Source organism: Neophocaena asiaeorientalis, unplaced genomic scaffold (assembly GCF_003031525.2).
Source record: "Neophocaena asiaeorientalis asiaeorientalis breed wild unplaced genomic scaffold, Neophocaena_asiaeorientalis_V1.1 scaffold436, whole genome shotgun sequence".
Classification (NCBI taxonomy): Eukaryota; Metazoa; Chordata; class Mammalia; order Artiodactyla; family Phocoenidae; genus Neophocaena; species Neophocaena asiaeorientalis.
In genome coordinates this window covers 639,265-655,699 of record NW_020172473.1, presented here as the reverse complement: position 1 = coordinate 655,699, position 16,435 = coordinate 639,265, and the positions used below count along the sequence as shown (strand labels likewise).

The window sequence follows — 16,435 nt, the reverse complement described above, 5'->3', positions numbered from 1 at the left end:
GGATCAGGCAATAGGGCATGGGATGGAAGGTAGGGTTTCTTTTTCTTTTTTTTAATAAATTTATTTATTTTTGGCTGGATTGGGTCTTCGTTGCTGCACGCGGGCTTTCTCTGGTTGCGGCGAGCGGGGGCTACTCTTTGTTGTGGTGAGCAGGCTTCTCACTGCAGTGGCTTCTCTTGTTGAGGAGCACGGGCTCTAGGTGCACGGGCTTCAGTAGTTGTGGCTCATGGGCTCTAGAGCTCAGGCTCAGTAGTTGTGGCTCACGGGCTTAGTTGCTCCACACTATGTGGGATCTTCCCGGACCAGGGCTTGAACCCATGTCCCCTGCATTGGCAGTCGGATTCTTAACCACTGCACCACCAGGGAAGTCCAAAAGGTGGGGTTTCAATGGCGAAGTTCATCAAGGAGAGGGAAGTATAGCACTGAACTGACACAGAGATTGGCAGTTAAATTCAAGATGCCAGTGGGTTCATGATGTCCTTTAGTTAGAAGGACTCATGTGTCAAGTCGTCTGGTTTCCGGCAAGTACGGGTGGTACCCATGTGTCAGAAGTGCTGCTATTATTGTGTCTCACCATCAGGAGAACATCTTCTGGTACACATCCCCTACCTGGACTTGACCTGCACTGATGCTGCATTGATATTGAACATTATCAAGACAGTCATATTGGATGATGTCACTATTGCTGCACTCTCGGCATGATGATTGATTTCCCCATTTTATAGGTGTGAAAACTGAGTCCCAGAGAGACTTGCCTAAGATTAACAGGTGAGTGGAGGAGCCAGGACTCTTAACAGGTCTGCCTGACACCAAACACAGATGCCTTCCCTGTGGCACAGAGGATAAATTCCCACATCTCTAAGTCAGTTCATTTTTTGGTTAGTGTTTTCAATATGAATGTTATAGAAAGTCTGCCAGACACACAGTTTGGGTTTGCTATGACCCCAGTTTGACACACGAAGTGGCACCTTCTAATGGAAAGAGGGGAGCAAGAGAGTAGCAGACTTCATTATTTGGGGCCGCATTCCTTATTTATAAAATGAAGGAGTTGAACTAAATGATTTCCAAAGTATCTTCTAGCTCCAAATTCCTATGAATTCAAGCTTTCTTTTCTGACTGTAATTGTCTAAAAATTTCAGCTGCTTTTTAATACCACACTGGGATTCAGTATGATCATATTCTCAGCATAGAGATGGGTATTTCTTTGTTGGTGCAGGAGAGCATACCTTTGGTTTAGTAAAAACAATTGAGTTAGAGCTCTAAATGCAAGACAGTACCATCTGAAAATAAAAAAGTGCCTCCCTAAATATCTGGTTTCTGACTACTACAGAGGGAGTCAGGGATATGGAGAACTTTGCTGACAAGATGCCAGCATTCACACTTGGAACTTTTCCAGACGATTAGAAAGATCTCTTCCCCCAGGTTAACAAATACTGTCCCAAAGTACTTGGAAATACTCTTAAGAATTCTGGATATGCAAGCAATCATTTTCAGACCAACTCTTCTGACAATAGGTTCCTCCGCATCTAAAGCAATCCATTATTTTTTTATGACATTCTGAGTCCAGAATTCCATCCCAATTCTCTCCACAGTGTTGACACCAAAATCACAAGTTATGAAATACAGTCCTCCAGGCAGTTGTTGGGTGTGAAACTCTCTGTAATTGAGCAGCTTCCCTTAATGAGACAAAAAGCAAAACCCTCCAAGGTTTCTAGGAGATAAAAGCTGAAGGAGAAATCTCTGGGTAGAAAAGGGGTTGTCTTTTTTTCTGTCTTTCACTATGTAGACCCTGGGGGTTTACTGCTCCTCCTTTAGGATTTCAGCTCAATTATGAGTCACAACCAAATCCATTTCCAATTGCTCTCACAGCTCAACTATAAGATCCTTCAAAAAGAACTATATTAAAACCAAGAAAAAAACAGAAAATAAACAAATAAAACAAAGTATCCTAAATAGTCAAGCTTGCAAGTATAGGTTTCTGAACCTGTAATAAGTGACTCATATACTGACTCATAGACCTGTTCCGTTCCACATGCTTTCTTTCACCTTATGACCTTCAGCTGTTATCTTGTACCATTACTTGGGAGCTTATCTAATCTCCCATCCTGGCCTGCTCCTGGACAAACCCATTCTTTATTAAAACCCAAACCTTTGGAAGGATTCCTGCTGCCAGGGGTTCTCCCACTCAGTTACAATGTCAAATGGAACGTTTGTTTTAACCATTTGGAAGGAAGAGTTGATTTCCTGACTGAGGTTTTATTGAAAATATATCCTCCTAGGGCAGGCACACAGATACCGTGGTACATTCTCTGTACTATTAAATACACCAACACTCCCAGGCACATTAACTGTCATATATGCTAGATAAATGGTATTTGATTCAATCCCCAACTTAATCCTGTAATGAAGAAATAATCTCAGAAAATCATACACCATGATCAAAGACGCAAACACCATCCATCTGCCTCCAAAGACCAGAGTTGTAACGCTTTAATTTGCCACTAGGGTTAGTGGTCTCTCCAATAAAATTGAGAAAGGCCCTGTTAACATGTTTTGCTGTCCAAAGCGAAAATATTCGTTTTCCTCTGTGGCCCCAGCACCTTTTCTAGTAGATAACCTTTAGCCCAGGCCCAGCCTCTCCATCACGCTCAGGGTTCAGTTTCTACCGCCGGTGTCCCATGACCTACTCCTTCCCAAGGCCTGCTGACTGAATTTGACGTTTATCTCGGGCTCTGTTAAAAAACACCATCTTCTCGTCTCTCCAGCAGCACCTCACTGGACGATGTTGAAGAGTAGATTTCTAGTCCATTTTTGGCCAACCTAATCCCATCTGCTTTGCATCTTCCAGATCTCTGGGGCTACTAAGGGTTCATTCTTATTTTTACATCTCTTCTCTCATTTCACTGGGATTTTGAAAGGAAAGGACCATAACCTTCCCTTAATACACAATTTTAAAGCAAAAACAAAATTCTTATCTGAATTTTCTATTTTTTTCTAGAATTTACATATATTATTTGTATAACAGAGATATAAGTAATATTTGGAAAATAAGGAAATATTTCTACTACTATGGCTTGGCACTGCAACCTAATAATGTTCATCCTGAAGTCTATTATTTCCTGGCACGACAGTCAGATCTCTGGAGAAAAACATTAAAAATGCCTTGGTCCTTAACCAAGTAAATTATCCTGGTACTGTTTTAGGTTAAAAATGAGAGGAGGAGAATCCAGCAAGTCTTGGCTCACAAACTGTCATTCTGTACAACTCTCTAGATACTTTAATCCAAATTAAAACACAAATAGACTGAAGGATGGCTATATATCTAGGCCCAAGGACAGTTTATGAGTAGGCAAATATAAATACTATTTATCTAATAGACATAAAAATATATTTATCTTATTCAGATGTTGCTTTGTTATGAAATTTCTTTGCCTTGCCAACAATACAATGTGATAATTTAAAACTTTTAAAAATATATAGTCTTGACCTATATGTTTGCAACAAATAAAAGTCTGGTTTCTAAGTTTCCATAATAAACGCACTGCTTGTACAGGCAAAAAAATTAAACTGAGATGTGAATGGGTGGCTCTGACCAGAAAGCCACAAGGGCTTGAGAGTTCAGTACCATTGTTCTTTGTATCTAAAGATATCCTCGATAGCATGCACGTGACTGGAGAAAAAAACAACATATTGGATGTATGCATCTGCACGGGCCTCTTCAAATCTGCTTATAGTAACAGTTCAAAGGACTTGTCATCACTGACAGCTGCCTCCTAAGCTGCAGGGTAGGCCCTACCCTTATTTCTGTGGCTCACCCCCATTCACCTCTGCCCACAGCAGTTTAGATACCTAAGATGCTCAGAAAGGCTGGATTGCAGGAGCTTAGTTTTACCAACAACTAAATGACAGTCTCCCTTATTTATGACCCTGAAATACTATTTCATGTTTCAATGATTTTAAGGCATTAAGCAGATAAATAAGGCTTCAGAAGTAGTATCTATTATAGTATTCTTAAAGAACTAAGTTTACAGGTTTTAGAATGAAAACATGAAGTACAATTTGAAGATAGGATGCAAAGAGGAAGTACTAAATACACGGGAACAGGTATTTTCACTAGAATTAAGCTAGAAAATCCACCACCACAATTCTAGAAATAAGTATTCAGGGAATAACTCAAAGAGAAGCTTATTCAACTACTCTATTTGTAATTTAAAGTACATTAGCTCTTTAGTCTTTGTTGTACCTTAAACACACTGAATTCATTTCCCTCACCTATTCTCATCATAGACAATGACTTACTCTCAATCAAATAAAACAGTTTTTAAAGAATTATTTCTCTCATGATTCTGATATTGCTTATATTTTGTCTCCTCCATAATAACGAAAACTTGCTGACAATTTACAGACCAAATTGGTGTCATTTGACTATCTAGCTACAGCACCCACCAGTAAATTATTTTAATTTTGTGAGATGATATGCTATATGCTTTATATTTACCGAAAAATTAAGACCATAAACCATTCGCCATTAAACATACTTCATATTTCAAAACTTCCAGTGGTGATAATTTCTGTACCTCTAAGAAATTATTTCAGTAATTTTAAATATTCAGAATGTCATGACTACTCACTGGCGCTCATTTATAAATTAAAATCCTCTACTGTTTCTATGATTATGCTTGACATTCGAGGCTCCCTACAATCTGGGACTTACTCAACGAATTTTCTTTCGACCCCTCTGTAGTATGACTCTACCGCTCTAATCAAGATAGTATTTTCACAGTCTCATGGATACATCATGCTCATTCTCATCATCATTCTTTATCCATATTGTTCCTCAAAATATAGCATCTTCATCTCTTGCCACCTATCGAAATTCTACTTTTATATCATTCAAAAGATAACACCTACATAATTATTTAATTACTTATAAAGGAAGGAAAATTAGGGCCTCGCCTCATACATCCAAAAATGTTTGCTATATTAAAAAATTAAGGGTGAAACTTAAAAATATAACAATATTTACATAGAAGAACACATAGGTAAATATCTGAACACAAAATAAGGTCTAAGTATAAAATCAATGGAATAAATTATAAAGAAATGATCACTAGACTTCATAAAAACAAACTGTCCTATATTAAAAATAACTTGAACAAGCTGAAATGACAGTAAACTGAATTTCTATACAAGAAACTGTATAGGAAGACACTTTTTTAGTTCCCTTCTCCAAATCCTTCAGAGAACACCTAAGGGTGTTCCAGCAAAACAAAAATACTACAGTCAAATAACCATGTCTCCAATAAGGATATTTTTAGGGTTTCTGCTTGTTTTTACTGCTCAATTCTAATCCCCCCCGTTAGGTATTTTCAATGCATGGTCATCATTTATTTGTCCAACAAATGCTTTTTGAATCCCAGCCACATGCCAAAGACTGTGCCAGATAATAAGACCACACTGGTGCGCAAAACAGATACAGTCCCTTCCATCACAGAACTTAAACCTATCATAAGATAAACATTAACCAAGTAATCACACACACAAATTGTGGTTTAAAAAAAAGCATATAGAGCACTGTGACAGCATATAAAAAGGACTTCACCTATTGGAGATATGGAATGTGTATGTGTCCAAGAAGATTTCCCTGAAGAATTCCTATCTATATAGAATAGTAAGCTCTTATAACTGCTGCCGCTATATACTAAATTCTTTTGTATCTTTCTGCATCTCATACAGTAAGTCTTCTATATTTGGTAAACAATTTATTGCCATTAAAATTTGAAGCTATCTTTATTAACTAGCCTTTTCAATGGTGTGCATGAAGTCAACTTGAGGATACTTTAATAGAGACAGTTTAGGAAGATACTTTTATTCTTAGAAGATTAAACAACTGAAATCTTACCTGGGTTATAAGGCGATCCCATGATCAAGCTTGTCAGATTTAATGGTAGAATCCTATTTAAACAGCAAAGGAATGACAAACACTTATATTCTGAAAAATTATATACATAAATTTATGTACTAAAAATAATGTACAGCTATCAAATTAAATGTTATGTAAAAGCACATATTTTTACACTGTATATCCTGGAAGTTTATTTATTACTAATTTGCAAATAACTCTGCATTGCTTGGAAATGTTTAGTGAACCAAGGTCATCATTGACTTCGTCAAAGTGATCTAATGTACTGCTATCCAGGACATTAAGTTCTAGTTCTGACAAATTAGAAGGCAGATGAGAACTCACTTGAGATGTCCGAGGTGACTGGCTTTTTTCTGAGGACTTGCAACCTGTTCTTGTTTTAAGTTTAGTAGGGATGTCTTGATTCCTCTTTAGAACTTTAGAATTATGCATACTATTTTGGTCTCTCTGGTTTTCTTTTTCCTCAGTCCAATGTGATGAAGAGAAATCACTGGTAGAGATATTAGACGCTTCCTCCAAACTTTTATCTTGAGCCTTTGAAATACGAAATCTTTTATATGAGAGTACTGGGGATCCAGCTGAAAAAGGTGGGCTAAGAATAGAACTCTTTTCACTGCTATTTTTCCTTACGGACAACCTTGTTTCACTGGACTTACTTGTCTGTTGACTATGTTTTGGATTTTCTGTCCCCGGACTGCTATCACGAGCTTGTAAACTTCTGCTGGTGTCTTCAGAACAGCAAGGACTGGTGAAGTCATCTGAATACTTTAGTTCTGAGATGCTTTCAGAGCAACTACTTGTACTTGGATTATTTTCATTCATATCAGCAGTAAGAATGTCGTTAGAAGTGATTTTGACCTGTTTATCATCTATTTCTTTGTCTACTACAATTCTGTCAACTACTGCGACCCGTTGGAAATGACCTGGACTTTGGACTTTCACTTCCACTCTTCCACCCACAATATTTGTATGAATAAACCTTTCTGAGACAATGGAATTTGCAGGACTCACCATTTCTTTCAGTAAATCATCAAGTGTCTTTTCAGTTGCACATTTCAGTTTAGTTTCTTTAGTTGTGCTGGGGTCATCAAAAACCACACTAATTTGAGGTATTGCTATTTTCAGCAAAAGATGCATCTGAGTCTAAAAACTCATCTTTAGGCAGCTGATGTGGCTTCCGATGTTGTTCTGCAAAACTTAGTATCTTAACTTTGGATGATGGAATTCTGAGTTTTGCACCTAACATTTGTGCTTGCGATTTTCTATACTCTTCTCTCTTTTCGTGTACTACCAACATATCAGGATTTGTTTGCTTTAAACGTAGCTTAAGTGTGTTTGTTAAGCCATAAAGTAGCTTCCCCCTTGGAACTCTTTTGGGGGGAACACCACCTTTCTTTTCAAAATATTTACCTTTCTTAAGATTTTCAGTTTGGTTCTTTTTATACTGAAGACTCACTGACTTTTCATTTTCCCCCAGAGAAAGTTTATCCTTAGATTCAGATTTACATGTGGAGTTGGCAGAAGGTTCTGGTGACTTCTTGTCCTCAGTTCTATATAACCAGGCTAAATGAGGATGTATATGAGTAGGGCTTGCCATGGGTTGGTTGTATAACAAGGACAACTCAACCAACAAAGCACTTAACAAAGGCAGCTGCCTTACAGTATTGATCCTATTTTGTTCAGTTTGAGGATGGTAAGTAGTTTGGTTACTTGCTCCTACATCCTGAATATGTGCAGGATGCGTAAGCACTGGAGGCCTCTCATGTGTTGCAAAATTTGTATGTTCTGGAGGATTAGTCTGTGTTGGGGGATTTACAAGTTTTTCTTCCAGAAAAGTACCATCCAATTCCTCAGGTGCATTCATTTGAGGCTCAATAGTGATTTCACCCTGCTTAGGAGGTGTCTTTTCTTGGGTCACATGAGTGTAATACAGAGGAGGAGGGCAAATTATGTTGGTTTCAATGTCTAACTCTGTGACTTCCCGATTTTGGGGGCTAACACTCCTCTCACTGCTACCCTTTGAACAAATAACGGAGCTGGTTTTGCCATTCTCCACGGAAGCCGTGTAATCAGAGTTGGCCTTGCTGTGGAAGACTCCCTCCTTCAAATCCTTCCCTGCCGTTGAGACTTTTACACCCACCAGAGGCTTATCAGCATCTCTTGGGCTTGGCTCTGAGTCTGGCTGCCGCAGCTGCTGGTTTTCCTGCAAGGTTTGGGGACTGACCTCCACACCCTCCACTCCACCTCCTGTGGAAGCGACTGGCCTCTCCAGATGGCCCAGCAAGCTGCTTCCCAGGTCAGTCAGGCGGTAGCCCAGGGCAATGTGCCCAATCCGCTCCCCCTCTTGGTTTTGCAGAGGGAAACTTCCCCGATGACCCTGGGAGCAGCCGGAGGCGGCGGGCCCCAGGACCCTGTGGGCCGCGGCGGCCAAAGAGATGCTGCAGGCCCCCAGGAGCTGCGGGGCAGGGGTCGGGCGCCCTGGGGGCAGCTGCAGCAGCAAGGTGTAAAGCGGGCTCCGAAGGAGCAGGCGGTGCAGGCTGGCGGGCTGCAGGCGGAAGAGACAGGACTTGCCGCGACCGAAGCTGACCAGGCCGGGCCGAAGTTCCGGGGCGGGGGCAGCGGGGCCGCCGGGAGGGTAAACCAGCAGCGTGGGGAAGTCCAGCAGGCGGAAGGCCACGGCGGGGCACAGGCCGCGCGGCGGCGATTCCTCCTCCTGCGCCGCCGCCGCCGCCGCGACCACGGGCGGCGGCGGCAGCGGCAGCCCGGCTTCAAGACGCACCCAGTCTACGAGCAGGTCCAGCAAGAAGAGCCGCTCTGACAGCAAAGCCGCCATCGCTGTTGCCCCGGGAACGCTGTGAGCTGGAGGCTGGAAGTCATGGTTCTCGCGAGAAACAGGGAGAACCTGGCGCTTGTTTTGTTCTCTCGCGAGACTTGCTAGGGCCCCCCGGGCACGTCTGAGCTGTGGCAGCCGTGGGAATTTTCGCTGCTCAGTGTGTCTTTGCTTTCCAGAGTGGTGTTAAAACAGTGCTTATGATAATACTGAGGCTACGAATGGAAAAAAAAAAAAAAAAGGCTTATTTTTTGGTTTGGGTCACGTTTTATCACTGCAGGTCCCCTGCAAGTTTGGAGCCAGTTCAGGTCTATCAGAAGAATATTAAAAGTAAATCAGGGCTCCCTTTCTAATCTCCAGGCTAAAGAAAGCCAGCTAACTGCCCGCAGCCGGCCTTCTCTGCTGCTGGTCTACTCAAAAAATGCGGACATGGCTCTGAAGCGGCTTGGGAGCTCTGTCTGAGTGTGGTGGCACTGGGACACGCACAGTGAGTGTGGCCACATTTCCAACCGAGCCATCACCGTGTAGGAGAGTGATGTCAATGATTCCCATTCAACAAAACTAATGTATTTACATAAACGGGGGTGGGGTGGAGGAGATCTTACAGCCCTATCCAGATTTTCAAGGAGACATACTTCTACCCTCAATAAGCTAGCTAGGTTGAAACCAAGGTTGATAAGTGGCCTTGAATGCCATAGCAAGGAATTTGGACTTTATTCTGTATAAGTTGTTTTGAGTGACTAAATGTTATTATACCTATTTCGGAAATGTAGCAGTACAGATACAAAGGAGGATTCTGCTAATAAGAAATTGAATTCAGAGCAGTCTTTTTGGGAGGCTGTTGCAGTGGTCTAAGGAGAGAGAACTGTGGCCTGAACGTGGTTAGGGTCAGTGGAGTTGAAAAAGAAGTGACGGATATAAGAGGTATTTGTGATAGCAGAGTTTAGAGCTTGGTGACCCTGAGAGAGAAGTTATGGGTGAAAGTTTTCTGCGTCTGTGGGAGAAAAAACAGAGGAGGCACAGATTGGATTTTTCAAAGTTGCTTTGGGTTTTGGGGATATGTAGAGTTTGAGATGCCCGGGGGACATTCTGTGAATATGTTCTACTTTAGGCAGCTTTATAATTTATAGTTAAATTATATTAGATTGAATGCAAAAACAGCACTGAGAAGCTCAAAAGCAAATTCACAATGGGAAGGGCTTGGTGCTTTAGAGTGAACTCATGAGGGAGCTTTCATTGCAGTATGTAAGTAGAAGATACTGCCTTTGGCCTTCGGAATCTTACTATCTACTTGCAGAGGAAACTTATCAAGTGACATGCTTAATAGATGGATGACATAGAGCAATAAATTACAGCATGTTTACAAGTTAAAAACAATGAGGTGAGTCCATGTGTGCCAGACGAACACAGTAGGTAAAATTCCTCATTGAAGACATCCTGCAGTAAGTGTTTTGAGTAAGGTTAATAATGTGGAATATTAGCACTTTGTACGTGGACAGGGAAACCAATGTATCTCCTCTATAAGGACATTACTTCTATAATAGATAAGGTTTCTACAGGGCTAATAATTTCTCTGCCCAGACACTCTACATCACTGGTATTACAGTACATGAATAAGATTTTATAACTGTAAATAATGTAAATAATGTTAAATGTAGTGAGTAAATGTTTAGCTGTGACAATTAAAAATTTTCTATGTTCATAGGCCAAACATGGAAAAATAGCACAGAGCAGTGGATGAGAGCCTCAATTTTGTAGGCAAACTACCTGGCTCAAATCCTGGCTCTGTGACCACATACTAGTTTCTCAACAGTTTGTGAATTGTTTCCTCATCCAAAAAAATGAGGTAGTTATAGTGTAAACTTCATAAATATAAGTATTAAGTGAATTAATAGTCACAGAATTCTTAGAAAAGTGCCTGGCACATAGTAAATACTTGTTAAAATAAATGTTATTTTATTTATTATTTGCCAAATAGCAGACACTTTTTTAATTGAAGTGTAGTTGATTTACAGTGTTGTGTTAGTTTCAGGTGTACAGCACAGTGATTCAGTTATATATATACATATTCTCTTTCAGATTCTTTTCCATTATAGGTTATTACAAGATATTGAACATAGCTCCCTGTGCTATACAGTAAGTCCTTGTTGTTTATCTATTTTATATATAGTAGTCTGTATCTGTTCATCCCAAATTCCAAATTTATCCTCCTCACCCTGTATCCCTTTGGTAACCATAAGTTTGTTTTCTATGGCTGTTACTTCTGTTTTGTAAATGATTTGTATCATTTTTTTTAGATTCCGTATATAAGTGATGTCATATGATATTTGTCTTTCTCTGTCTTCACTTAGAATGATAATCTTTTATATATATATATATATATATATATATAATTCTTTACACCAGTGCTTCCTTTTCCCCATCTAAAAGAACAGAACCTACAAAAAGCTTACAGCTAACAGCAGACTTAATGGTAAGAAAATAGAAGCTTTCTCACTAAGATCAGGAACCAGGCAAGGATATCCCCTTTCACCACTTCTTTTCAACATCGAGCTGGAAGTCCTAGCAATAACACAATTAGAAAAGAGAAGGAAATAAAAGGTATACAGATTGAGAAAGAAAGAATAAAATTGTTTTTGCAGATGACATGATTGTCTTATGTAGAAAATCTGGAAGAATTGACAAACTCTTAGTATTAATCAACGACTATAGCAAGGTTGCTGGATATCAGCTTAATATACAAAAGTCAATAGCTTTTCTATGTAGCAGCAATTAACAAGTGGAATCTGAAATTAAAAACATAATATCTTTACATTAGCCCCCAAAATGAAATACTTAGGTATATATCTAACAAAATATGTACAAGATCTGTATGAGGAAAACTAGAAAACTCTTAACCAAGGAAATCCGAGAAAAACTAAATAAATGGAGAGATAGTCCGTGTTTATGGATAGGAAGATTCAATATTGTCAAGACGTCACTTCTTCCCAACTTGATCTATAGATTTAATGCAATGACAATCAAAAGTCTGGCAAGTTATTTTGCAGATATCAACTAACTGATTCTACAATTTATTTGGAGAGGTAAAAGACCCAGAATAGACAACACAATATTGAAGAGGACTGACACTCCAGGACTTCAAGACTTACTATACAGCTATGGTAATCAAGACAGTATGGTATTTGCGAAAGAATAGGCAAACAGATCAGTGGAACAAGATAAAGAGCCCAGAAATGGATCCACATACCTACTGTTAACTGATCTTTGACAAAGGAGTGAAGGCAACACAATGGGGCAAAAATAGTCTTTTTGACAAATGGTCCTGGAACAACTGTACATCCACATGCAAAAAAAGAAAAGGAAAAAAATTAAGACAAAAGCTTTACACCAGTGACAAAAATTAATTCCAAATGGATTACAGACCTAAATGCAAAACACAGAACTATAAAACTCCTAGAAGGTAATAAGAAAAAATCTAGATGATCCTGGGTTTTAGTGATGACTTTTTAGATACAACACCAAAGGCGTGATCTATGAAAGAAAGAATTGATAAGCTGGATTTTATTAAAATTTAAAAGTTCTGTTTTGTGAAAGATACTGTCAAGAGAGTGAAAAGACAAACCACAGACTGGGAGGAAATATTTGCAAAAGTCATATTTATACAAAAACTGTTATCCAAAATATACGAAGAACTCTTAAAAGGCAACAGTAAGAAAACAAACAACCCAACTATAAGAAAGGGGCCAGGGGCTTCCCTTCCCTGGTGGCGCAGTGGTTGAGAGTCCGCCTGCTGATGCAGGGGACATGGGTTCGTGCCCCGGTCCGGGAAGATCCCACGTGCCACGGAGCGGCTGGGCCCGTGAGCCATGGCCGCTGAGCCTGCGCGTCCGGAGCCTGTGCTCCGCAACGGTAGAGGCCACAGCAGTGAGAGGCCCGCGTACCAAAAAAAAAAAGAAAGAAAAAAAAGAAACCCCCCCTTCAGTAGACTGAATCCTGCCAGCCAAGACACCAAGGCCGTTGTCCTGGTTCAGGGAAGACTGCCTATAGGTTCCTTGGCCTGGATACTCTTCTGCCTTCAATTGTGGGGGAGGGCTGAAAGATATAATTTAACTTATGAATTCTTTCTTTCCCATGCAAATCAACACTGTTGGGCCTTTTGGCCTAGACCATCTTGTCAAGACTAATGTAAGTAGATGCTCTCTTTAATGGAATGGGGTTTTAAATTGGGTTTATTCTAAATGGCAACCCACATAATTTAGACTCCACCAAAAGATAACCAGCTGTTGTTTCTATAATTAGTAAGATACTTATCTTTTAAAATCTGGGAAATAAACCAAGTCTTGATAACTTCATCAAGCAGACAGGTCCTTCAGGAGATTTTGACCATAAACAAGCTGGATGTACACTAAAATAACTCTCTAGAAACTTCCATTTTTGTAGTGCTTCTTCTGTGTGCTTGCCACTAGATTGGATCCTTTACAAATTATCTCTTTAATCTTCAGAGCAACCCCATGAAATTATTGATAATAAAACTAACTTGGAGAAGTTAAAAAATGTATACAAGTATGAATTTACACAACAAGTAAGTGGAGAAGCTGGCATTAAAATTCAGTTCTGCCTATCTGAGGGAAAAAAAAAGCTTACGTTCATCCCAATAAATTCCCTTAGCTTATTCATCTCTGCTCAAAGAGAGTATTAATATATAGAAAATTGACAATGTCCAGTTCAGAAATGTATTTTGATATGGAGAAACAGTTAAATAATACCACAAGGAAGCTAACAGGCAAACGCAGGGTGTGGTATGTTCTATGAGATAACTGACGCAGTTTAAACAAGTCAAGGGCACAGAGAAAGAGGAAGAAGAGAAGGAGGCTGCTCCAAGTTGAGCTGTAAGAGACAGAACCACCGATGTCAAGTGTGGACCTTCTTTGGATTCTTATGCAAAGTATCTAAGAAACAGCATGTTTGAGACAATGGGGCAATTTGAATGTAAATGCCTATCATTTTAGATGATACAAAAGAGTTATTGTTAACGTTAAGCGTGTGAATCTCATTAAGATTATTTAAGAAAATATTCCTGTGTATGAGAGATGCTAGCTGAAGTTGTAGGAATGAAGGGACAATGCCTGGAACACTTTATAATGCCTCAGGATTCTTCTAACAAATGGAATAAGGAAAGCAAATGTGCCAATCTTGATAATTATTGAATCTAGGTGATGGGTATGTGTGAGTTCATTCTTTTGTAATAAAAAAAAAATATTAGTGAGTTTTGTTTCCCAGGTTTCTTATCAGATCAGCCCTGTGATCTGTGAACTTACAACTGTGTAGTTCTGGGTCTTCAGTACTGTAGAAATTAACCACGATGTATAATAATGTTTCTGGGGGGGAACTTCTTTTCCTTGCTGGAGTTGTGAGCTTCTGGACTGCTCAGAATTAAGTTCTGATGGCTGTCCCAAGTAGCCACTTAAAATAAGGAGTATTTGTAAGTAGGTTACATATAAATAGCAGGCCTCCTATTTATAGATCTTAAAAGGGCAAGCATGTTTGGAATTCCTTCTGACCTTGCCTCATTTCTCAATGCCAGCTGCATATCTACAGCAAGAAACCCCCTCTCCACCTTTCCTGTGTATGTTATCTCTTAATTACTGCTTTAACTTTCCACCAGCTATTTTAAGGTAACAGGCACAATTTACATTTAAAAGTTTATTTTGCCTGAAAATATGCATGTGTTTATTATGTCTTGAACTGGAACTTTCAAAGGGAAATTTGGCTCTGTAGGTAGGTGTCTATGTATCAATCATAAAATGTTAAATACACAGTGACATTTCCAAATTTTAAATAGCAACACAGGAACCTCTAAGACCAGATCTCAACCAACTTTCTCACCTTTATTTCTGTTTATTCTTTAATTTCAAAATCAATTTTATTGCAGCCAAAACAGTGGAATTAACTATATATAGTTAATATATATATTTTATATATCTATATCTATATATATATATAACTTAAAATATAAGTTTTAAGTTATAGGGAATAACGTTTACTTTGGCAGAGAGTGTTAAAATTAAAGTTGCATGTATTACTAACATAACTCAACATCCTTAATTTGGTATAAGTGTGACTCATTTTCTTGTTTTCCTATGTTCTTCACCTATTAATGCCTCCCTTCCCCACCTCCCCTAACCCTTGGCAACCACTGATCTTTTTTTACTGTCACCACAGTTGTGCCTTTTCCAAAATATAAAGTTGAAATTATAGGGTGTGTAGCCTTTTCAGATTGGCTTCTTTCACTCAGCAATATGTAGTTAAGTTTCCTCCATGACTTTTCATGGTTTGACTGCTCATTTCTTTTCAGTGCTGAATAATATTCCATTGTCTGGGTGGACCACAGTTTATTTAGCCATTCACCTACTGAAGACTGTCTGGGTTGCTTCCAGGCTTTGGCAATTATGAATAAAGCCACTATAATTATCTATGTGTAAATTTTTGTGAGTATGTAAGTTTCACCTTGTTTGGATAAATACCGGGGACCATGGTCACTGAATCGTATGGTAAGAGTATATTTAGTTTTGTGAGAAGTTGCCAAAGTGTCTTCCAACGTGCCTCTACCATTTTGCATGCTTGCCTTTATTTCTGTAGTCCAAATTGAACCATTTACTTTTCCTCTTTTATACACATAGTTTCCTATTCTCAGTGCCAGATTTATGGTCTGCTTTCCCTCTGCCTAGCATACTCTCTCTCCTTCTCCACAGGCCTCAGACTTGAGCTGTCTGTAAAGTCTAACTCAAATACCATGTCCTTTTTGAAATTCTTTTCTGGTGGTCCTCGCTGGAAGTGATCTTTCTTTTCCCAAAGCGCTGAATCTCTTTTGCGAACTCTTTTTCTGTCTTGGAGTATTCTTCTTACACACAGGAGTTACTGCCCCTCATTCCCCATAAGCTCCTCGATAATGTTTTTTCTTTCAGTAGAGCCCTATTTCTGTACATTGGACTTGGATATATTTGACATATTTCTAAGTGAAGACTATAATCCCTTATATGACTTGCTTGTGCAGAGCACAAAGTTTGGAAAATATCCTAAGCTAAAAACTTAAAAAGCAAATAATTAAAGGAAAGCTCTGATTCCTCCCAATTTGCAGCGTTCTTCCTTGTGTGTAATAGTGTTTTCTTCAAAAAAAAAAAAAAAAAAAAAGTGTTTTCTAGAAACCAAGGATAACCTCACAGAATGTGTGGGCCTTTTCAAAGAGACCCTACTGCATTCAGTTTGCCTTAGATTTTGAAGTCATTGTTGACTGAATCCAAGGCCCTAGGGATTAGATGAAAGTAAACAGGATTAAGTGCTCTTCTCTTCATGCCAATTTTATGATACGAGGGCTTCTCTGCAGGTTTCCTTTCCGTCGAGGCACCGGGTGTGAACATTCTCTGAAGACTGGTTGGTGCCCACCTGACAGTAAGAGGGCCAGGACCCCTGCTGCTGCCACAGCTGAGGCTGTAAATGATACCAGGCAATTGTGAGCTCTGCCGTCTTTGAAATGATTACTCTTAATGTATGCAATGTCCGAAGGAAACTGTAATCCAGCCCAGCTAAAAATAGACTCTGTGATTACTTAGCTCAGATTTTCTTAAATCGTTCTGCCCTTTCTTGGAAATGTCAATCTTCTCCTTTGTTTCTCCACTCCCCAC

General features: G+C 39.3%; 1 protein-coding gene across 1 annotated transcript; it reads right to left on the bottom strand.

Annotated features, from left to right (window-relative positions):
* Window positions 1–6,073: 6,073 nt before the first annotated feature.
* MAP10 (microtubule associated protein 10) lies at window positions 6,074–10,110 on the bottom strand. The gene is given in 2 exon segments (XM_024738158.1): window positions 6,074–7,031; window positions 7,033–10,110. Coding segments are annotated over 2 exon segments (2,682 nt in total). The 5' UTR covers window positions 8,757–10,110.
* Between the last annotated feature and the right edge of the window lie 6,325 nt (window positions 10,111–16,435).